This window comes from Lissotriton vulgaris, unplaced genomic scaffold, assembly GCF_964263255.1.
Source record: "Lissotriton vulgaris unplaced genomic scaffold, aLisVul1.2 SCAFFOLD_484, whole genome shotgun sequence".
NCBI classification, from domain to species: Eukaryota; Metazoa; Chordata; class Amphibia; order Caudata; family Salamandridae; genus Lissotriton; species Lissotriton vulgaris.
Window position 1 is genome coordinate 777,727 of NW_028243020.1, and position 23,864 is coordinate 801,590.

At 45.5% G+C, this 23,864-nt stretch overlaps 1 protein-coding gene across 1 annotated transcript in view; it reads left to right on the plus strand.

The window, feature by feature from the left end:
* LOC147668748 (uncharacterized) overlaps positions 1-9,580 on the plus strand; it is a 56,014-nt gene extending 46,434 nt beyond the window's left edge. Inside the window, 2 exon segments of the mRNA XM_086948457.1 lie at positions 8,115-9,033; positions 9,109-9,580. Of these exon segments, the coding sequence (XP_086804583.1) occupies positions 8,115-9,033; positions 9,109-9,316 (1,127 nt within the window). The 3' untranslated portion in view covers positions 9,317-9,580.
* Positions 9,581-23,864: the final 14,284 nt, after the last annotated feature.

Here is a 23,864-nt window from a genome sequence, read left to right on the forward strand (position 1 = left end):
GGAGCACCATCCAATGAGGGACATGCTTCAGTTCTTGGACCTTTTGAGAGAGTTGGCCCCGCTTGTCCCTGCTTATCTTATTATCAGCTAAGGTAAGCGCGATAATCCCCCCTCCCCCATCACTATCTTCAGGGTTTCCCAGAGAGTGGTGATCGAGGTCCGGGATTGTCATTAGTGTCAAGGAAGTCCCTGAGCGCGTGGTAATCTGCTGGACTACAGCAGGGCGATGCAAGAGCGTGTCCCGGAGATGCCAAGTCTTGGGTGGAAGGCGGGAGGATGGAAGAGAAAGCATGAGAACAACCGCTGCATGGTCAGACAGTGAACGAGGCAAATGTTTGTCAATTTAGGTATGGGATATGATACCAGAGGGGTCCAGGAAGTAATCTATTCTCGCATACATCTTATGGGAGTGGGAGTAAATGTGTGGTGGGGTGAATGGCCTTCCAGATGTCTATCAGGTCCATCTCTTCCAGCTTTTGTGTCCGTTCCCGTGAGAGAGCCCCAGACTGTCCCTGACGTTGACCAGAGCAGTCCATTGCGTTGTCGATGGCTATGTTAAGGTCGCCTTCCATCAGCAACAGTCGATGTGTCAACCTAGTTAACTCGGCCACCGCCCAGCACAAAAAGCTCTCCTGACGACCATTTGGGGCAAACAGTGAGCCCACTGTAGTGGTGTGTTATCCCAGCAAAAATGAGTAGGCTAATAACCTGCCCCAGATTTCTGCCTGTTTCGGACCAATCTTCCAGGGAACGCAGAGGACATAAGGATGGTCACCCCGCTGACTTGATGGAATAGGAAGAGCAGAGCTGGTGGTGGAACGCCCTGGAGTGGAGCCTATAGGTGTCGCTATCTTGGAAGAAGCATATGTGGGCCTCGGAATGCTCCAGGTATGGGAGGATGGCGTGCCTATTGAGATGGTTGTTGAGACCCTCACACTTAGTGTGATGATCTGAAGATCCGGGGCCATTGAAGGGACTATAATGTGATTCTAGAGGCAATTGTAATCTGGGGTGAGGGGGAGTGTGGTAGCCCGTGAGTCAAGTGGCACCGGGGTGTAGCTGTTTGGGACCTGCCCGGGGGAACCCAGGAGTGGAGGGAGACCAAACATCCCAATACAAACCTAACAAATGTTCAACACAACAAAGTAAACCTTATCAATGTCCTGGTCAAGAAGCACCATGAGCGAGAGGTGAACGATGCACTGACACCCCACCTCGCACCCCCAACCCGCCAGGGCCCACCACCCATTCAGAAAGATAAAGAGAGAAGGCTGGAAGGAGAGCAGACTCATATCAAAAACAGTGATCAGGAAATGTGACAAGAATCAGAGCTATGCTGGGTCAGAGGAATCCTCACCGAGGGATGCCAACACCGCCCGGCGCCCTCAGCCATTGACGGACCCGAGCAGGGGAGCGACCTATGGTCTTCTAGTCTCCCCACCCCCCAGCCAGAGGGGACAGCTCCTCTTTGTATGTTTACAATGAAAGGGACAATGGCAATTGTGCAACATTGATGTTTACTTCAAAAAGGCATGCACATATGGGGCTAGTCGAATGTGAGAAAAAAATCCAAAGTGTAGGCAATTCGACATGAAGACAGCTGTGCGTCAATAAATATTATGCCGCTGGAGATGTATAGCGAATTATCTCTGGTACCACAACTTACGAATTCAAAGACTAAAGTATACTCATGGGCTGCCTCAACACCCTTCAAAAGTCAAACAAAAAAATTGTAGCCACAATGAAACTTAAGAAAACTGTAGTGAATGTGCCTATTCATGTACTTCAAGGAACAGCTTCAAGTGCTTGCTGAGTTTTCATAGTGCTGCTGATATGGGACTGATATCAGTGAACTACACTATAAATGCTCCTCAAGAAATTGTAAGTCAATTTCCTTCATTATTTCATGGTTCGGGAAAAGTCAAACAATGAAAGTAAGGTTACACATAAATGAGAATTTTCATCAAAAACATAGACGAGTTGCGTTTCACTTACAAGAAGCTGTTGAAAAGGAACTTCATTTTTTACTTATACATGGCATCATTGAAGGCTCCATTGGTCCGACACCATGGCTTTCTCCCATTGTAACAGTGCCTAAAAGAGACAGGGAAGGAGCTGTATGCATTAGTGTTTGTTGACATGCGTCAGGCCAACAAGACAACTGAGCGAGAGCAACCTCACATTCTGCACATTGCTGATATAATAACTCAATTGAATGGCACAGAGTTCTTCTCTCGACTCAACCCAAATAAAGGATCTTACCATTTGGAACTTGAAGAAAAATCCAGATACGTTGCAACCTTTTCTACGCATATTGGTTTGTTCTGCTACAAGCGATTGAGTTTTGGTAGATCCTCTGCTGCAGAACTTTTCCAAGTCGTCATTTGACTTATCATATAGCATGTAGTAAATGCATTTAACTATAGTGATATGTTGGTATTGTGGGGCTGCACAGAAAGAGCATTTCAAAACTCTCATGCAAGTATGTCGTTTGCTGAATGATGCAGCCTCAACTCTGAATGCTGACAAATGCGAATTCCACAAGAAAAGCTTGAAATTCTTCAGCCATGTCTTTTGTGATGGGGGTATGAAACCTGATCCATCTAGAGTACAAGCATTGTCTACTGCAAATCCCCCACAAGGCATTTCTATGATACAGTAATATCTTGAAATGGTCAATTACTGTTCTAGATACATACAAGACTTTGCTATGGTCATTGCAACAGAACTAACCAAAATGTATTTGTCTTTTCATTGGTCACGTGAGTGTGAGAAGAGCATCCAAAAAATAAAAAAAGCCATTGAGAGCACCATTGAAATGCCCCTGTCGGGTTAGGCACAATCCTTGCACAGCACAACGGACCGCCAAATGCCTGGAGACATATTATGGTACATGCCAATAAGAGCTAGTCACAAACTGAACATGCATACTCGCACCCTGAGAAAGAAGGCTTGGCACTGGTTTGGGCTTGTGAATAATTTCCATGTGTTTGTGTATGGAAAGCACTTCACATTAGTGGCTGATCACCAAGCATTGTTGATGGTATTTGGCAATCCCACAGCAAAAATGCCTCCTAGAATTGAGCGTTGGGGGTTTGAGGTCACAAGAATTACAACTGAACGATTCTTCATCGTCCAGGGAAAGATCAGAAACTGGCTGATTATGCCCTGGTACCCCATGTAAGACAGTGGAGGATTACATCAAATTTATTGTGAAATCGAGCACACCAACTGCCATGTCTTTAGAGCAAATTGTCACTGCCACGAGCCAAGGTAGTTGCATGTCAAAATTAAAAATTGTGGAACCAGTATTCTAGACCTCTCACTAATGACAGCGAGTATATGAAGTTCTGAAATGTAAGAGATGAACTTTCAGTAACGCAGGAAGGCCTCATTCTGCAAGGTACACAGATTGTTATTCACCAAAGTCTCTGACAACAAGTAGTCGAATTTGCCCAAGAAGGAGATCGAGGAATAGTTGCCTCTAAGAGAGCTGTCCGTGATCGAGTCTGGTTTCCGTAACTTGTCGAAAGGGTCGAGAAAGAATTGAAGACTTGTCACATATGCAACTGTCTTTCATCTCAAGTTAGTCAGCAACCTTTGATTATGTCAGAATTGCCACATCATGCTTGGGAGAGAATTGCTATTTTTTTTGGCCCTCTGGATAATGGACATAATCTTCTAGTTATTGTTGATCAATACTCCCATTTCCCATTGGTAGAAGACCTTCTATCCACTACACATGAGCAGGGTTATTCAAAAACTAGATGGCATCTTTGCGTCATGACTTGTACCTGCAATCCTAAAATCTGACAACGACCCACCTTTTAATGGTCAAGAATTCAAAAACGTTCTAAATCACCTCAAGATAAAGAATGTAAAAAAACACTCCCCTTTGACCCCAGGCCAATGGTCTGGTAGAACGCCTCAGGAGTACTCTAAAGAAAGCTGTTCAGCATTCTGCATTGGGGAAGCTCGACCTCAAAGGTGTTTTGAACACTATTCTATGAGATTACCGTTTGACCCCTGCACTCAACCACGGAGGAAACCCCTGCAACTATCATGTTTGGAAGAGTCATGACAACCAAGCTTTCCCAATGGAAGGGGCTGGGTGTGACGGGGGATACATCTGCATACATCTGCATGCTGATAGTCGTCTTCGGCTGGGAGAGAGGTGATTCACACTTACATTTGAATAGGTTGTGTCCTGCCCTCCCTCAAAGGGCTGATTTACCCCCTACTGATCGTCTGGAGCCAGGAATGGGCTGCAAGGGACTGTTGCACACTTCTGAGGGTTCATTTGAAGTCACCCGTTCATCAAAGACATTTTTGGGTATATGTACTGGAGCTCTGATCCCATGTTTTTAGACGCTGCTTGGGACTTGTAGAGAGACACTGTTGGCTTTACAAACTTCTCATTGCCATGACGACTGCTGTGCTGCCAGGAGCAACCACCATTTCGACTAACTGCCTTGTTGTGTTGACCTGCTGCTGCTGTGCTGCAGGACGGACTACCGATTTGCAACCTAACTGTATGTGCTGTCTGCTGCCTGCCACCTCCTTTTGTTCCCTGAAGTGCTCTCCAAGGGTTTGTTTGCTTGCCCCCTGTTCTCTCGAGATCTCAGGGCCACCAAAGACCTTGTTGCCTCTTTTCTCCAAGACTTCTGCTGGGTGAGCCCATCTTACAAGGGCTAGCATGTCGCCAGTGCTCCCTTCTGCACCAAGTTAAAACTTTGTGCATTACAGGACAGTGCACCATGGGCCTACAGTGCAGCGCTCTGACCAGGGAGTGCCTTTGTGCATTCTAGGGAAGTGCTCCATGTTTTACAAACCAGCATGTGGTGAGTGTTTTTCTCTAGCGAGAACAGCGTTATTTCGTCTGGAGGCATTAGCAGAGAAACAAACACGTCCTTGAGCCAGCATGCTCACTGGAGCTGCATTGGATTGTGAACCTCACCCCCGGAGTCTGGCAAGATATCGCCACCGTCAGATGCCACCAAGAACAAACTAGTGTGGCCCCTCTGGTTGTGAGCCTCGAGGAACAGCCCCCTGAAGACCTGTATTGCAAGACCTGTATTGCTCTGAGGTGGTACAGTGCAGCGTCTAAGGCTGCAGAGCTACTGGAGCTCTACATACCCTTCAAGGCAGGCGTTTCGACGACACGTTGTTCTGTAACATGTTGTGGGCCAGCACTCTGAGGCTCATTCCAGCCAGCCTCACCCTCTGGTTTTAACGCGTATACTGCACAAAGCTCTCAACGTCGGGTCCCACTCCCAAGACATGACAACATTGTTAGCAAGTTACAGATGCCCTGGGGACAGTGACCCTGCACCCACAAAGGTACTGTGAGGTGGGTTGGGTCCAGAAGAGTGGTAAAGCCGCCCTGCTCTCCTTCACGGGTGGCTTGGTTTCCCTTGGGCAAAGAGACGCGATTCAAGCGGCCCCGGCAGGCTCCAAATTCGCAAGAGCGTGAGGGGTATTTCTTGTTCAGCATTGTCTCTGCTCTGGAGATGACCTCAAGAATGGTGCAGGGCTATCCATAAAGGTGAACTGCTGGAAGACTCAAGCTCAATTACTGTTTAGCGTTTAGTAGGTGCTCCTGCGCCCTACGTTTGGTTTCGAAATGCAATCACTTCAACCACGTTCACTACAGTTACCGTATGAAGTGTAATAGGAGCGCAGGTGCGCTGTGACCCATGTTTTCATAGTAATTTGTGTTTTTCTCTGTCAAACCTGCATTATTTGCACTAACGGTGTGATTTTAGTAATTGTGGTCTAGTTTGATTACAATATAGAATTCATTTTTACATAATCCTGCGTGGATTCCCTTTAGTGGTTTACTCACTGTGTTGCTGCGCTAGTGTGTTGCACAAATGCTCTGCACATTGCATCTTTAAACTAGCCTTACTGCTCTGCGCCAAGCTACCAGAGGGTGAGCGCAGATTATCTCAGGTGTGTATCTGGCTTACACTGACAAGAGTGGTGGATTCTGCCTGGCTTAGTTGCCTACCCTAGCCAACCAGAAACCCCAAGTCCAACAGTGGTTCTTGTGAATCACTTGATTTCCCAGCATGCCCCTGCTGCAGGACTAGGTCAACGCACTTTGTGTAGGAGGACTAGCCACCATTTATGTAGCTTTTTCTATTTTTACACAATTTGAAGCTTTGGGGGGGTATCGCATTAATAAATGGAAAACTGAGATCATAATTTGCGGTAATACAAATCCGGATTTGCATCCAGATATTCAGAGATGTATTAACAATAAACCCAAAAGATATCTAGGGGTATATTTTACATCCTCAGTATGTGATCTATATATATGCTGAATTTTTAACCCTTAATTTGGAAAGTGCGTGATATCCCTCTAAGATGGGAAGCACTGCCTTTATCCATTCTAGGCCGCGTGGCATTAATTAAAATGTCAATACTCCCTCTATTCAATTTTTTGTTTTCTACCATCTCCTGTTCCCTTCCAGGCTATTCTTTTTCAAAGGTTGAATCCCTTTTTTCAGCCTTCATTTGGGCCAAAAAGACCCCACAAATAGCTATAGAAACCCTATATGCAGATAAGGAACACGGCGGATTGGGTCTACCAAATTTGAAAGATTATTACTATGCATATTTTGCACAGTATCTCTCGAGATTTAAATATCCAGCATTTAGAGATGCATTATTTATTAATTTCTTTTTTGATTTAATCTGTAAAGAAACAAAGATACCTTCTCCACTCGCAATTTTTAAATCACCCAAATTAGTCGGATATAAGACTTTGCGTTGGTTTCTCAAAAAGCGAGATGTTATGCTGAAAAGCTACTCACTTTCTCTCCTGACCTTAGTAACTCCATTAATAGAGGCTGTCTTTGGAATGGGGACCAGATTAGAACCCGATATTATACGCACTTAGGCGAGATATGGGTTCATTAATTTATCTAAGTTTATTAAAAATGGAATTTGGTTGACTCATGACGAGATGTCTTTGTTAATATGTGGAAATTTTCTCCTTATGGGCTCATACGCAGTACTTTATAGGTTAATGGGTTATATAGACATAACACAGATAAGCCAAATCTCTAATCTAACGAATGATCTTTTTTGGTCCCCAGTATTCAAGAGTGCGGGAGTATGGAAGAAGAATTTGGTGCAAAGTAGGGAGGAGGATTTAAGTGCCAAAGCGATAAAAAAATGGCAAAAACATGAAAGCTTCACTTAAAGGAAATAAACTGGAAAACCCTAAATAAATTAAACTTTACGGTTCTTAGAGGTGCCAATTGGAGACGTATGATTTTTCTTTAGCAAATGGCTGTTGTATTATACGCCTGCAGTCATGTCAAAAATGTATAGTAATACGTCGTCTACATGCTTTAGATGCACCCAACCGGATTTGCCTAATTGGTCACATATCTTTGCCTTTTGCCCTAAAATTAAGGTTTTTGGGGAAAATATGTTTTTTATATTGCCTCAATATTTACATTTTACGATTGTTAGTTATAATAATTTAATTATACTTGGGGTTGATCCAGAGCTTAATTTGGAAGATTCCTTAGTTAAGCTTTTGTATATCATTGTTGCAATTGCCAGATCCTTGATTCTTAAATATTGGAAAACAGAAATAATTCCAACAGTAGATGAGTGTTTTCAAAAAATCAAGAGAGTCAGGAGCAGTGAATATTTGTATGCAAAAAGGATGGGAGCATTGCGTAACTTTACCAAAATCTGGAAAGATTATTTTGATTTAGAAAAATGTTCAGTGCTGTATATATGGAATATCATGTTTATGCTTAAGTATACATTCTTTATGCATTCTGTACTTATTTTGGGCGATTTCAATGTATCCTTGTTCATTATGTTCAGATTTAGCTGTGGGATTGTGAAATCTTCTTTTTTTTTCTCTTCGATATTTTGCAATCATTATGCTATTGAATCTTTGCCAAGAACTCAATAAAAATATATATTTTTAAAAAACATTTGTGTCTCAAAGGGAAGTATGACTCTTTTTCCTAGAACATAATTTTTTTCCCTGAATTGTAACTGTTCACTTTTCCTTATTATATCAATGCAGATTTTTCAAGAAATATTTTCTTCATGTAATTTTCAATGTTTTTTCTATTTTGCAGAACAACAATCACATCTACAAAATATGAATGGGAAAGAAAGCCACAAAGGTTCCGGAGGCAAGATAAATTTTACTCGAAATACCTACTTAAGGAAACGGCGCAGAATGCACATGAAGGAGAGACGCTTTGCTTGTAATGTGTGTGAGGAAGGATTTATCAATGAGACACTTCTTGTGAGGCACAAAAAAAGACATACCAGCCTCAGGCCATATCACTGCGAAACGTGTAAAAAGTGTTTCACTCAAAAGGGAACTTTTTTACAGCATCAAAGAACACACACTGGAGAGAGGCCGTATCACTGCACCATGTGTGAGAAGAGCTTCAGTCAAAAGGCAAATCTTCTTCAGCACCAAAGAAAACACACAGGGGAGAAACCTTATCATTGCACTATGTGTTCCAAAACCTTTTCACAGAAGGCAAACCTTGTACTGCATCAAAGAACTCACACAGGAGAGCGGCCTTATCACTGCACTCTGTGTTCCAAGCGCTTTGCTGATAAGGGATCCCTTGTACGGCATCAAAGAACACACACAGGAGAGAGGCCTTATCACTGCACTTTGTGTTCCAAGCACTTTGCTGATAAGAGATCCCTTCTCCAGCATCAAATTGTACACACAGGAGAGCAGCCTTATCACTGCACTGTGTGTTCCAAAACCTTTTCTCAGAAGACACACCTTGTACTGCATCAAAGAACTCACACAGGAGAGCGGCCTTATCACTGCACTCTGTGTTCCAAGCGCTTTGCTGATAAGGGATCCCTTGTACGGCATCAAAGAACACACACAGGAGAGAGGCCTTATCACTGCACAAAGTGTGCCAAGCGCTTTGCATATCAGGGATCCCTAATACGGCATCAAAGCATACACACATGAGAGAAGCCTTTTCACTGCACTGTGTGCGAGAAGAGCTTAAATCAAAAGTCAAGTCTCGTAACACCAAACACACTGGAGAGAAACCTTATCACTGCAAAGTGTCTTACAAGCTCTTTTCTCAGAAAGAAAGGCCATGTATGGCATCAAAGTGCACACACAGGAGAGCTGCCCTATCACTGCACAGTGTGTGAGAAGAGCTTAACTGGTAAGGCACATCTTCTACGGCTCCGAAGTTTACACTCCAGTGAGAGGCCTCATCGCTGCACTGGGTGTGAGAAGAGCTTTACTCAAAAAGGTACATATGCAACGGCACCAAATAATACACACTAAATAGAACCCTATCACAGTTTATGCCAGGAACTTCACTCAAAACGAACGCTTCTACAACACCAATTAATACAAACAAGATACATCCATTTTCACTGTAACAATCTTATGTCCTGCTTACCCAAAAGTAGGTTTTACTGGAATGTTGTAACTTAGTGAGGGCTTATAGTCTTACATTCCTAATGGCCAGTGTTCTCAGTAGGGAGCGTGCATTTAGTGTAATAACCCTGAGTGCGCAAACTCCGTTGCGAAGCGCATACACTTCACATATCACTGAGGCACCATTTGCAGCTCTTGCTTTTAATTGGTTGTTTATAAATAATTCCTCCTCACGGGGACCCCCCTATACATTTACCATTTAAAAAGCGAGCAGCATAGAAAAAAAGATCTCTTGCGTGAAGGAGCACAGAGAGCAGATCTTGGGCCTAGCAACATACCACCGTGGAAGTGGGGAGAACGAGCAGCATGGCTCTTAAACTGCAGTGTATCGGGTCACCAGTTGTGCAGCATGTTTCTTCTTCGCATGCTGTTTGCTGCACTAGTTTCTGAGAGAGGCTGCAGGGCTTTACAGGCAGCAGTGGCTGTCCGGGCATGATCCGCACCTTGCAGATTAATTTATTTTAAAAGTCCATCCACTAATTAGTATTGTTCGGTATTTAGGGGAACGATGTACGGCATACTGATGTTTAAGTCCCAGCTCAAAGTGTTCAAAAGGCAAGCACTTCGTGCATAATGGAAGTCATTTTTGACCCTGCCACAAGCATGCTAAGGCATATGTGCCCCCAGTGACACAGCATCATTAAGATGAGTCATTTCCCGGCCTAGACCTGGGCTCTGTAATTGCAGCTCTGGTCACCTGTGAAGCGTGATTGCGAGCAGCCGTACAACAATGTAAGGAGACTATGATCGGTAACCAATCACATCCTTGTGTTATTTCTTTATAAATGTTCTTAGTGTTTCTCACTGCTAGTTGATTCTATTGTACCAATAGATTATAGGATTAATTTAAAGGATTCATTTACCACCTCTCTCACGCCTTTACATGAGGGCACAGCCGCAACGCTATCACGCCGTCTTACAAAACACACACTAAACTAATACTTATACGTCACAACAACTTTTAGCTCACAGCTAGGGCTCTCAGCACAGCCCCCTATTCACAGATGCCAAAGTCCCAACAAATCGAAGCCCGATGCTCCTCTGTAGCGCACAGAGGTACTCGCCTCTCGGAACGGACTGGCTTCCATCTTCAGGCCAGGTGCTGGTTGCTCTTTGTGGTGCCTGATTACCGTTGGAGCTGCAGAAAGAAAAGTGGGCTCTTTTCCCTTCCCATCATACCATTTACCACATATGTTTAAGAGTTAGTAGTTCAACTATGGTTATTGCAGATGTATCTAGACATATTTTCCTTAATAAATCCTGCTGTATCTTGCATTACAATGGGTTTGAGTCAGCATTCTGTGCATTTAAGATCCCCTCCTATAGGGCTCACATTTATGTTTTTTGTTGCTCTGTAAGCTCTACAGCGCTCAGGCTTCGGTAGTGAAGAGTGCTGCCGCAACCAACTGAAAAGCAGCTAACCCAATGAGCAGCCCCTTCTCTATGAGTGCCGCTAGGTATAACTTGATTTACCTCTTGTAAGGAGTAAATACTGTGTCCAGACTGATTTTTAAAATTTCTTTTTTCATCCTAGTCCTTTTTTGCTTTCCTCATTCGAAGAATGATAAATACAACAAGACTTAGGGCAGGATGTACTAGCATCAGGAATACCGATTTCCTATTTGCGATTCTCTATGAGTCGCAATATGGAAATAAAAATTCCTAATGTATGAAAGCAACTCTTTTGAGTTTCATTAGCGATTGCTAGCGAGTGACAAATAGACCTACATCATGCATATTAGTGTGGTAGGTTGCAATTTGAGACCCATTAGAAATAACAACCATCACAGAGATGGCAGCCTGCTGAGGTCAGCAGAACACAATGTCTAAGATTGGTTTATAATAAAGCAGTCTGTTTATTTATTTTTAATGCAGCCCGTTTTCCTTAAAGGATAATGGGATGCATTTAAAAAAAAAAAAATAAGCTTTTCCGTTTTAATTTTCTAAGAGTAGACAGTGGGGGCCGTGGGACAGCCGCCTGCTCTTAAAAATATTTGTTTTCCATTCTTCAAAGGACCCCTACCTACTTGCAAATGGGTTACCACCTCCTTCAGGGAGTCAGTAAAATGTGACCTTAATTTGGTCGCAAAACATTCATACAACCCATTCAGATTCAGTAATTGGAAGAGATGCAGTAAACACGCCCCCTTTAAATACCAAATCGCAAACACAAATTGCGAGTAGGTAGCGTGTTACTGAATCACAATTTGTATTTGGTACATTTGTAAAAGCATTTTTGTGGTTGGGCGTTTCCGACTGCAAAAATGCTTCGTACAAGTGTCGCTAATGATTTACTCCCCCAGCAGGAGAACTAGCCAATAGGGCACTAAACTAATGGTGCAGCGCCAGCTTTGCACGTGTGCAACAACAACGGTGGCATGAGAACTGGCACAGGTTTGTTTTTTTAAAACAAATGAATCCCTGCAAGCATTCATTTATTTGTGCTCCTCATGATTGAAGATGTCTCTTTCAGTCTTAGGCTTGGAGATAATATTTTGATTGAAGTCCATGTTGGTGTTTTCCCAGCAGACGGCAGATGCTCCTGCTGTTCTTGGTCCATTCATCACACACTCCTGCTGGTGCTTGCTGACTCTTCATGCTTCTGTGCGCTTTACCATTGGTGCAGCAGGTGCAGTGGCACGGGGCACGGGGCTGTGAGGGGCCAGTTGAACCTTGTAAATTACTGTATATTAGCAGCCCAACAACAATCAAATAGGTGATTTTCTTTGCTTGCACCTGAGCTCATGGCATCCTCGTCTTTCCACAAATATGCATAAACCCGAGCTGGGCATCACTGCTAGCGCTGATGGAGGGCTGTATGCTTTAGAAGGAGAGTCGATCTCTCAGGACCATGCTCAGATAAAATGATCATTATTACGAGTCACTGCAGTGCCGACACCTGAGCAGCAGGAACCCTTCGTCTACCTCTTCTTGGTTCATGCAGGACTTCATTCTGCCTAAAATCATTTAACAACACAGTTTGCTTCCTAAATGCAAAGGCAAAGTTAGATTTTAGAGGGATGAACAGCACATAGGATTATACCTGCAAGCGTTTTGGAAATACAAACAGACACACACACGCATCAACCCTTTTAAGAATATCCACACCTTATGTCCATTATACTCCACTCCACGTGTTGTATAGCATTCCCCATCACAGGGAGGGGACGCCTTCACAAAAGAAGGGTCGAGGACGTGTTGCATCTTAAAAGGCTTCAAGCCTGTGCTCTGCATGCTGCAGATGTCCGCAGTGGATGCGTTAACCATCTGCGCTACCTTACATGCTTACTAAGACACAGGAACAATGCTGTATGTGTGTCAATTGTAACTGAGGATCAACAAACGTTTTGGTTTAGAGGGCCGCCTTAACCTTTTTGTTTAGTAGCTACAAGCACTTTCTTTCTGTAGCACTTGACACTTTGCATTTCATGTTCACTGTGCTGCGGATCATCATTACCAGTCCACCGAAAAGAAAATACACTGGATGCGTGACACGTTATTTCATCCTGCTTTACCTTAGAGGATTTGTGTTTCCAAATGTTGTGTAGTAGTATAGTATGCAACACATGACACGTGTGCAGTGTATACTGTAAACTGTGCTGCATCCAGGTGTTCTATTGAGTAGAAATTGTGGGTGTGTGATTATGATGGGATGTGATTGACCGCTCTGGATTTGCTCAGGAATATTCCTCCGATTCCCAACCTTTACTTTGTAAAAAAGATCTCCCATTTTTGTTACCCCTTGCGTTTGCAGGGCAGTTTTCGTATTTGTTTCCAGTACTAACGAGAGCCATGTGCACTATTCCAGTTTAACATGCGGGAATACAAGAGTGTGCCCCTTGTTTATCTCACAAGCTCCACTGTGCATGTGATGTGGTGTTCAGTAGATCAAAGACTCCAATTTGGCAGGTTGGAGCCTTGAAAGTTTCTGTGGGAGTGTGTGGGGGTGTGCGTCGTCTCTCTCCAAGCACTGATTAGGCAGATCGTGTGGGCCATGAATCCAGAAGTAGGTGAAGGAGCTTTGCACCACTTTATAGTACAATTCTAGGTCTGGCGCATTAAGACCCCCCATGTCATAAGGTAGAATGAGGACCTCCCACCGAACCTTTGGCTGCTTTCTGACCCATGCTAATTTTGTAGGAAAACTGCATAATGTCGCAAAAATCGCTTTAGGCAGAACAGGTATGTTCAGAAACAGAAACCTAGGGAGGACTACCATTTCCATAAGAGCTATGCGCCCAATGAGAGAGAGTGGTAGTCTGACCCAGCGGTTCACATCTTCTAACATTTGTATTGCCTTACCGTAGTTCTCAAGTATGACTATTGCTGGGTCTGTATGAATCTGCATTCCCAAATACCGTACTGCTTCTGTCGTCTATCGTAAGGGGAATTCCAATACTGGTGGTGTCGTGGATGGGGGTAAGTGGAAAAATGATGGACTTATCCCAGTTAACCTTTAGCTATGAAAGACCCCCAAATCGTACCACTTTTCTTAACATAAGCGTAAGATTCTTCCCTGGTTCCCGAACATACAGCAACATGTTGTCAGCGTATGCTGATATGACTAGTCTGTAGCTCGGGGATCGCAGCCCTCTGTGACCATGATATTCTCGGAGCGCGCACGCCAGCAGCTCCACTATCAGAGAGTATAGCAGGGGCAATAGTGGGCAGCCCTAACGGGTGCCTCTTGTAATCGGACTTTGGGACGTGGTTATTGCACCAATATGAATACGTGACACCTGTTTGTTGTGAAGTGTCATAACCAATTGTTGAAATACTTCTCCCACTCCAATCCGTCTCAAGTTTGCACTCATGAATACCCACTCGACTGAGTCAAACGCCTCTTTGGCATCCAAAAAGACTGCTGCCTCTTCTGTTTCGGGATCCAGTATCTGTACTGCTCCCAGCAGCGTCCTAAGATTAGTATGCAGACTCCGAACCAGGACAAATCCCGACTGCTCTGGCCCCACCACCTTTGGTAATATCAACGCCAGTCTTTTGGCAAGTACTTTACCGTATATTTTTGCGTCAACATTTAATAACGATAAAGGCCCACAGGAGGAGCAGGCAATGGGAGGTTTACCAGGTTTAGGTATTGCAACTATAAGGGCCTCGCGCATCAAAGGGGTATTATTCCGGTCTGTACCATTTCTTCATAGAGCCTGACTAAGTGTGGTATCAGGACATCTTGATATGCTTTATAAAAAGCCACAGTTAGGCCACCCATCCCCAGCGCTTTCCCATGTTTCATACCCGCTGGTGCGGCACGGATCTCCTCCGGGTCCAGCGGAGCCTTCAGATGCTCCCTCGTCATTTTGATGTGCTCTATATAGTCATTCATGGCTGCCTCATCTGGGGTTATTTATGACACATTGAACTCAGCATAGTATTTGCCAAATCTCTCGGCTATATGGTTCGGTTCATGTAGGGGTTTGTCATCTTCATCTAACACTTCCAAAAGAGTCTCTACCTCTCTCCTAGGGCGCATCTTTGCCCCTAGCATTGCCCCTGGGTGTTTCCCTTCTCCTTATGCTCTGGCTACCACATACTGTCCCATATGCTGAAACTCCTAGGCTGCTATTTCATTGTACTCTTCTAGTATAACCTGGATGTACCTTAACGTTTGTTTATCTCCCAACCACTGATGTTCAGTTTCTAGCTTCGATATTTTTTTTTCTAGGAGTGTTCACCTCCTTCGGAGGGATTTTAGTACCCCTAAGTGCTTTGATATAACCATACCCCCGATATAAACTTTGAATGTTTCCCAGACTTCAGCAAATGTATCCACAGAGCCTACATTGTCTGAGAAAAACTCACTTATTAGCTGGCTCAATTCCACTTTAAAGGCGGAGTCTAGGAGAGAGTACAGTGGGAATTGCCAAGTAAAGGCAGAGGTCTGGCATTGTCAGAGCTCCATGGTCAATATCACTGGCGAGTGATCCGAATATGTATGGGGGAGAGGTTCATGTTGGGTAACCTTAGGGACTAGGCTCTTAACCCCTTCGCTGCGGCGGCTATTCCGCCGCAGCGCTAAGGGGGAGGCGGGGCCGCGCGGCGGTCCCGAGCTCGTGACGGAACCGCTCCGTCCCGGCCCTAAGGTGAGCTGTGCTTGTGACGGAACGGTTCCGTCACGGACCCGCCCGCCCGCCCATTAGAACGTCAGCGCAGGCGCGGAATTCGCACCGCACAGGCGCAGCGAGCGGGCCGTGACGGAACTGTTCCGTCGCCAGCACAGCCCACCCGAGGCTCGTGACGGAATGGTTCCGTCACGAGCATGGGAGGGGTTAAAGATTGACCAATAATCTATCCTAGTGGGTATGTCATGTACGGTGGAATAGTGCATATGCCCGCCCCCCGTATTTGAGCAATGTCTCCATATATCCACCATTCCCAAACAGTCCATTATATCTGTGATAGTTTTTGCAGTCTCTGCGGGTCGGGGCAATAGATCTATCCTTAGCAGGTTCCAGGAGACAATTAAAGTAGCCCCCCCCCCCCAAATCTGAGGCAGGCCATCGTTCTGGTGCAGGTAGGCGCCGAGGGTGTGGTAAAACTGCGGGTCATCATAGTTAGGACCGTAGAGTCCAATCAACAGGACTGCCACGCCTTCCTTATAACAACGGGCCACCACAAATCTACCACTTGGATTAATGCGTACATTTTCTATCGTCACACCTGCCTTATTTTCAGCCCAGATAAGGACCCCCCTAGGATGTGAGGTAAATCCAGATACAATAAATTGACATGTACTCGTTTCGCCCTCTTTCTCATTGGCTCAAAGTCTGGTTGAACAAGGGTACCACCCTAAATAGAGAGAGCCTAAGGCATTTTATGGCTCTGGACCATGCCCACTACATTCCTTGGTTAAAATACATCCAGGATGGATAAAGGACTCCTGGTAGGGCCGATCTCTATAGTAATCCGAATTCAAAGAAAGAAAAGATCTTCTTGGGCCAAGGAGACTTTTTTTAGACAGCGGCTGGTGAACAGGGAAGAGTGTGAGTTAATGAAGCCCATTGTACGTCAATATATTATTCTTAAGACGTCCCCACAATAGAACCGTATCTCGTAGGCTTCCCAAAACGCATAACCATTTTTTATTAACTGCTTAACCACGGTGGCAATTCCGCCGCGGTGCAGCGGTTTTACGTAGTGGGCGCGGCCGCGGCGGCCAACGGACGTGCGCAGCACTATGAAGGTAGTGCTCTCGACGGCCATTGGCCAACGCCAGCAGCGAAGAGGTTATCAAGATTATGTTTTGATTTATTTCACCTTCTCCTCGCCCACCTGCGGGGGAGTAAAAAAGGCGAGACTCTGTTGCCATGTGGTTGCGATGGCAAATCCCCTCAGGATATTACTCATTTTTAGGTCGAGCAGACCTACATTCAATGCGTAAGCATTGATTGCGTCTGCTTCAGACCTATTGTCACCTGTATTTAGGAATGAAGACACGACTCAGACGCGCGCTTTTGCAGTCTCAGTTTTGAACACGGGAGCGCGCTTCTGAGCCGCGCTTGCGCAGACTAACTCGCTTCCCTCGCATGCATTAACGGCGCACACACACAGACACAGCCATCCCCCACCCCTCTGCACGCACACACACACACACACACAGGCACGCCCACACATACGCACGCTGCCGCCCCCCACCCCCTGCACACACACAGACATGCACGCATACACACGCCGCCGCCGCCCTCTACCCTCCTCCCCCACACACACACACACACACACACCACCCCCCTTACAACTAAGCCTTACTCACCGTATCGCTGCAACTCCGTCCTGACTTCTGCAGCCACCGCGGGGCATCAACTCCGTGGGCGCGGGCTTCGCGGAAAACGGAAGTCCCGCCCCACGACAGGCGTGACGCTCCCGAACTTCCGTTATCAGGATGCGTACGCTCGCAGCTTGTTTTTGTTGCAGTCATGTCTCGTGGTCCTAGGGCTATGTGGGAGTGCTGAGGGGATCGGGACACGCGCATTCACCACGTCCAGTTACGCGCTGTGCCCATCTCCTATCTCCCTTCTCGCTACTGCCAGCATGCACACGGTACGTGACAATGGCGAGGCGGACAGCACCTCACTCTTTCACTATAACACACGCCGCTGTACAAGTGCACGCTGACAATTCCCGGACCCAACAACATACGGTCCTTAACAACAGTGAGGCGGGCAGCGCTTAACGCTTTCACTATCACATTGCCAGCAGCCCCACTCACCGGGCTGCTGTGCATAGACTCCGTTCCTCTACTCCCTTGCGCCCACGCTCTCTATTTACCATGCACTCAAGTATTGCCAGAATCACTGTGTTTGCTTGAAAACTCTCTGCTTCTCACCGTCGTACACAATCGCAAGGTACTGCACACTCACTACCTTACCCTCTAACGCGGACTTGCCCACTCACTTTCTCTGCTCTACTTCTCACAAATTGCTTTCCAAACCAGCATGCCGCTCTCCACACGCTCGTAGTATGCCAAGCTCTGCAGTGAACTCTCACACTGTGCCTTGCACTGTCTTAGCCTCTCACATTCGCCGCCGTGCATATTTATAATACAGTACTTGTTTGTTTTATTTTCATTTCGCGGCCGATTTATTTTTTTGGGCGGCCGCCAATGCTTGTTTGACTCATTTTCCCGAGGGAAGGAGCAATAAATCAGCGACTACGGTGGTTTGGGGCATTTCCGCTCCAATCTTTGCGTTGATTTTTAATTTTGTCACACCGTGTGTGCAGTACATTCAACTAACCTGTGTGGAAACTAAATACCTAGTTGTACATGTTCTTCCTTAAAACGAATTCCTTTTTTACAGACTAAACGAAGGTACATAAAATGCTGTTTAAAGTGTCTAAATATTGAAGTATATCCTGTGCGCAGCACACTGTTCCAGTATGTAAAGATATTTCTGTGTTTAGACTGTTTTAACGGATTTGATTTTCTTTTCTTAACGGTTCTGCCTATTTTAGCGAAGTCGACCTATGCTTCTTTTTAAGAAATTGTTAAGAAGTAGCCACAGCAGAAAGGCAGTTTGTCTTGCAACAAAACAATATAAAACAAAGTCTAGACACATGTCGGCTGGTTGCATTAAAAAATTATGTGGTTATTAAGTCCAAAGCATTGCGAGCAGTTCAATAAATCTATTCAATTTTGCGCATTTCAAAATGTAAATTGCATCTTTCCTTGCTCTCGGTTTTAGTTACTTTTATTTTTCGATTGTTCCCCTTCCAAAGAGTTTGCTTTACATGCTCATGTATAATCCGCACATACCAGGGTAATCAATCGTACGCTAGTGTTTTCCACCTCCCTTATGCCTGTGATGATGATAGTTATATCAAGAATGGCCATAATATTTCATTAATTGGGTACCATTGTGCCACTGCCACCATGCCAGGCATGCTCATTTTATTATAGGAATGCTATGCAATAAGCTTGCTGTGCCCTGTAGCACATTATGCCAGCAGTGGGCCCCATAATTCCACAGATGCAGGACATACATAAGTCAAGAAACACTACCTGTATTCCATGGACTAGATATTGCCAGTGATGGGTTCCATTATTCCAAGTAGGAGCATAGTTCCAGCATGACCACCTTTATCCCTGGGGTGCCCTCATCCAGCAGGACGTGTACAGACTTTTTACAAATTAATACTGTTCTACCAGGGTTTGGCTCATTCTTTCCATAAGCATTCATAGTCTGCCTAGAGGTCTCACATTTAAACCATGGGTGCTCCAAAACAAGTTATAAAAACCTGCAGTCTGCCAAGAATTGTGACCATTATGCCAGGAGCACCCCCATCATAATAGAAGTGCCTGCTCTTAGTAAATACTAACTTTGCCTCAGGGGTGGCACCACGGATGCCATAGTTGGCTTCCGCATGCTTTGTCTGGAGGTAAAAGTAAATTTTATCTGACATCACACGAGGCGCAGATGCACTTACACATAGATGCGCATGCGCGCTTCCACACGTAGATACACTCATTCATGAGCACACACAAAACACACACTCCCTCCCAGTGCAGCAGCCTCTTGGGATCCTGCCATTATAGACCCTAAACTGATACAACCAAGCATGACAATGTACATCCAGCAGTATATGGCCAATTGGTTAAAGAAACCCGATTATGATTGGTCATTTGTTTCGGACACTGCATTGTCAATCAGGCTGCAACTGTGACAATGGTCACGTAAATACAACACATATTGCAATACAAATGCTTTAGGTGTCAAATTTGCGAAAGTTATAACTATTGGCATTGTAAATGACAAAGCTATTAATTTCACTATTTTCAAAACAAACACATAAATAAAAAATGTGTCATTTACAATACCAATCGCTCAAACTTTCCTAATGCGAGACCTATTGCATTGCAAATGCTTGTTTAATGTTTTGTAGTTATTATGAGGTGCCGAGGGAGATGTTTGTAATCCCCGTTTTAAAACAAGCTAACTTTACGCAAGTGTGCCCTGCTTTTACCTTTTTAGCCATGTTTTCGGGGTCCACTTTATGGCACGTTCTTAGCTTTTTAAAGGTAACAGTTAGGCTTAGATCTAGCTGCGACTACATTTCATATATGATGTAGTCCTGAAAGTGTTATCATTCTTGATTTTTATATATGATGTAGATACGTTTTTATGTACTTTTTTTTAATCTACTTTATAATGAATTGTGACCATTGACCAAAGATAATTATGGACGGGATCCGTACGCTACAATGTAACTTGGACTTTTATGTTTTTTATACAAAAGCTGAAAGAAGTATTCTGATTGATTGATTGATTGACCTTGCAATCCACGTTGCGTCAGTTCATCTCTATTGGGGGCCAGGTGCGTCTCCTGGTGCGTCTCCATCTACACTGTAGCGTTTGAGATATTCTATCACCTTCCGTATTATCCTGTGGTCATTCAACCCTCTAACATTCCATGTATGGAGTCTAATCTGTGGCTTTATGTGTGCATCAATCATTCCTTTTCTTGTATCTTCCATGATCTCAGTGCTTTGTGTGCTGGGCAGTTACGAGTAGCCAAATTGTCAACATATACACTTCTACCTAACAAAACTAAATAGACAATAACAACCCCTTATGGATCCCACCCACGCTATACATTCCCAACCTTTTCATAGCATCTCTACGACCCCCCATCCCCCCACCAAATGTCCTTCCCGGTAACTTAAAAGTACTGTAAACCAGGGGTCTCCAAACCGGTCCTGGAGGGCCGGGTCCATACCAGATTTTTTGGATATCCCCATTGAGATACATGTAGTAATTTTAAAAATCTGGCACGGATCCGGCCCTCCAGGACCGGTTTGGAGACCCCTGCTGTAAACTATACAAGGTGGTGCACACATGAGGGCGGGTATGGCTCCGTCTCTACTCTTCCCTAATCCCAGCCTTCATGTAGACGCTATCTATCAAGGTTTTTAACTTTGTGTGCACAAACAACATTGCTTGGTTCCACTTGTTAGCTAAGCGTTAAGAACATCAAGGGCCAGTTTAGATAATCGAGTCCTTTCCCTTCAGAGGAGTTCTATCCCCGCTTCCCTGTCTCCACTGCACGCAAGTATGTCCATGCTCAGCATCTACATGGTTCCGTACCATCTTACCAATAATCTGTACATGTAGATGCATTAGAAGGTCCAATCTTCTCCTCCCCACCAGGTGAACACTTTCACAGCCGTCTCTCAGCAAAGGATAAAACCATGGAGTGCTTACATTGTTTGCAGTGCGCTTAGCTCAGTGCCACATGGTGATCTCATATCCCCAATTTAGCAGGGGAGTTGGGGGCAGCTCTGATGTTACCATCAACTCATTGCTCCTCTAGGTCCGGAGCGTCCTTATCTTCATTCAAATTACCTTTGGTGAGAGCACTTTTGTCTTTAACTTTTCCTTTTTGCTTAAGGAACTGGAGCACTGTCTTGGGATCCGTAAAGAAGAGAGTCTTCCCCTCATTTACATTTCTGAGCTTAGCGGGATACATCATGCTATAGATACATATGTATATATATAACTCTCGCAGCTTTCTCTTCACTGGCGCAAACTGGCAGCAAGGTTCCTGCACTTGCTGCGTCAAGTCGGGATGAATAGATTACTTCACGCCCTCATGGCGCAGAGTCCGAATCTCTCTGGCCTTCTGCAGTGCTGCATCCCGGTCCCTATAGTTTTTTTTATTTAAATCTTTTTATTGAAACATAACAGCTCCATCAAAATACACATCAGATAGCAGTGGAAGTTCATTGGTAAAGTTACAATACACAGATACAAAAACCGTTTGGCGAAATCCATTGTGGCCTACCCCCACAGCGTACCCCTTGCGTAATTAAATATTCTATGCGTAGGCACCCTTACCCTCCCTGTCTAGACCCCCCTCCCCGATCTGTGCCCCTACCCATCCCTTCACCCCCTCCCTGCTTCGTGACCATTCCCTCTCGCAACCGTGAGTGGGTGGTCCCCCAGAGAGTGGGGTTCAATAAATTCACGCAGAGCGTGTCGACCAGAGGGGGAATTCCAATAAGGGCCTCCCTCAAACCCAGTGGTGATCCATCTGGGGTATTCAGCCAGTCCCCCCTGTATCGTCTCCATGCCAGCCATATCTTCTCCCATTTCTTGGGGCAGCCCCGGCTATTATAAATAACTTTCTCTTCCCTTTGGCACCAGTCCAGGTCCCGCTCCCATTCCTCCACTGTTGATGACAGGTCACTTCCCCCAGAGCCGGGCTATGTTCCTCTTGGCCACCATACTTGCAAGAGCTAGCCATATCTTGCCCCACTTGGGCCAGGTAACGTCACTCGTCACCCCCAGAACGTGCCATCGGGCCTCCAGCGGCACCTCTGCCCCAATCACTTCTTCCATGATTTCTTTCAGTCTAACCCAATACGTGCGGATTTTGGGGCAGTCCCATAGAATATGAAAGAAGGTGCCCTCCTCACCGCAACCCCATAAGCAGAATTGTGAAGCCGCAAACCCCATCTTATATTGCACCATCCGTGGGGTGTAAGACCTCATCGTCTTCCAATAGGCCAAGATCCGACTCCCATTTTTCCCTCAATGGTCCCAGTGTGTCCGGAAGGTTATTAATGAGCTTTTTATAGGTAAGGGAGATAGCTTTATCAATCATAGGGTCTAACAGTAGCCTATCCTCCAGTGGGGCATACTCAGGTAGTTGTTTCCCCTGCGTCAGATGTGCGTGTAAAGCGTGTTTTATTTGTTGGTAGTGCAAGAATTCACCATCACCCATATGGAACTCCGTCTGTAGGGTCGCGAAATCCACCAATTTTCCCCTCTTCCATACGTCCCCCAGCGGGTCTATGCCTATCAGACTCCACTGGCGCAGATCTCGTAGCTTCACAACCTCCCGAAGGAAGTCGCCTTTCCACAAAGGCATATGGTCTGTAAGTTTCGCCTCCCACCTCAGCAACTTCGTTGCCCATTTGCACACACCTACCACCACCGCTGTCTGGGGAGGCAAGGTCTGGCTGCTTCTGGTATAGAGCCGCCAAGTAGGATTCTTCCCCCAGGGCCATACGGTCCACCTGATATGCGGGTTTGACCAGCTGTGTCGCCCAGTAGTATAGACGAATGTCGGGCACCGCCAGCCCTCCCTCATATGGTCCCCGCTGCAGTTTTTAAGAGCTATTCTCGGGCACCTTCCACTCCACAATAAGGAGCGTTGCTCTGACTCCACTGTTTTAAAGATGTGCTCCGGGATCGGGAATGGCGAGCTCTGCAGTACATAGAGCAACCGAGGCAGGGCCATCATTTTGAATAATACGGCACGTCCCATTAGGGAGACCAGGAGGGTCCTCCTGTGCATCACGTCACTGTGAAGGCACTCCAGTTGCGTCTGCACATTTAAACAGAGGAATTCAGTGTCAGATGGTGTGACCCATATTCCCAGGTACCGAAACTCCGTACGCCAGACGAGGCCCTCGCATTCGTCCATGATTTGAGGCTGGGATCCCGCCAGAATATAGCCCAGGGATTTGCTCCAGTTGATGTGATATCCGGATTATTCCCCAAATGTGCGTAGTATGACCATCAGCCTTCGTATGGACTCGTATGGACTCAGGCGGTCGCTGGGCATACAGCAAAATATCGGAATATAACGGTATTCGTTCCTCCCATCCTCCCCCCAGGTCTATGCCCCATACCCCAGGGTCCGTTCAAACCCAATGCGCCAGTGGCTCCATCGCTAAGGCAAAGAGAGTTGGGGAAAGGGGACAGCCCTGCCTCGTGCCGCGCCCCAGTTGGAATTCCCGCGACATAGCCCCATTAACCCGGACTCTCGCCAGTGGCTCTGTGTATAGTAGCTTCATCCATGCGCAGAAGTTGTCTCCAAAGCCTAGCTTCTCCAAAACTGCATATATGTAACACCATTCAATGCTATCTAGGCCATA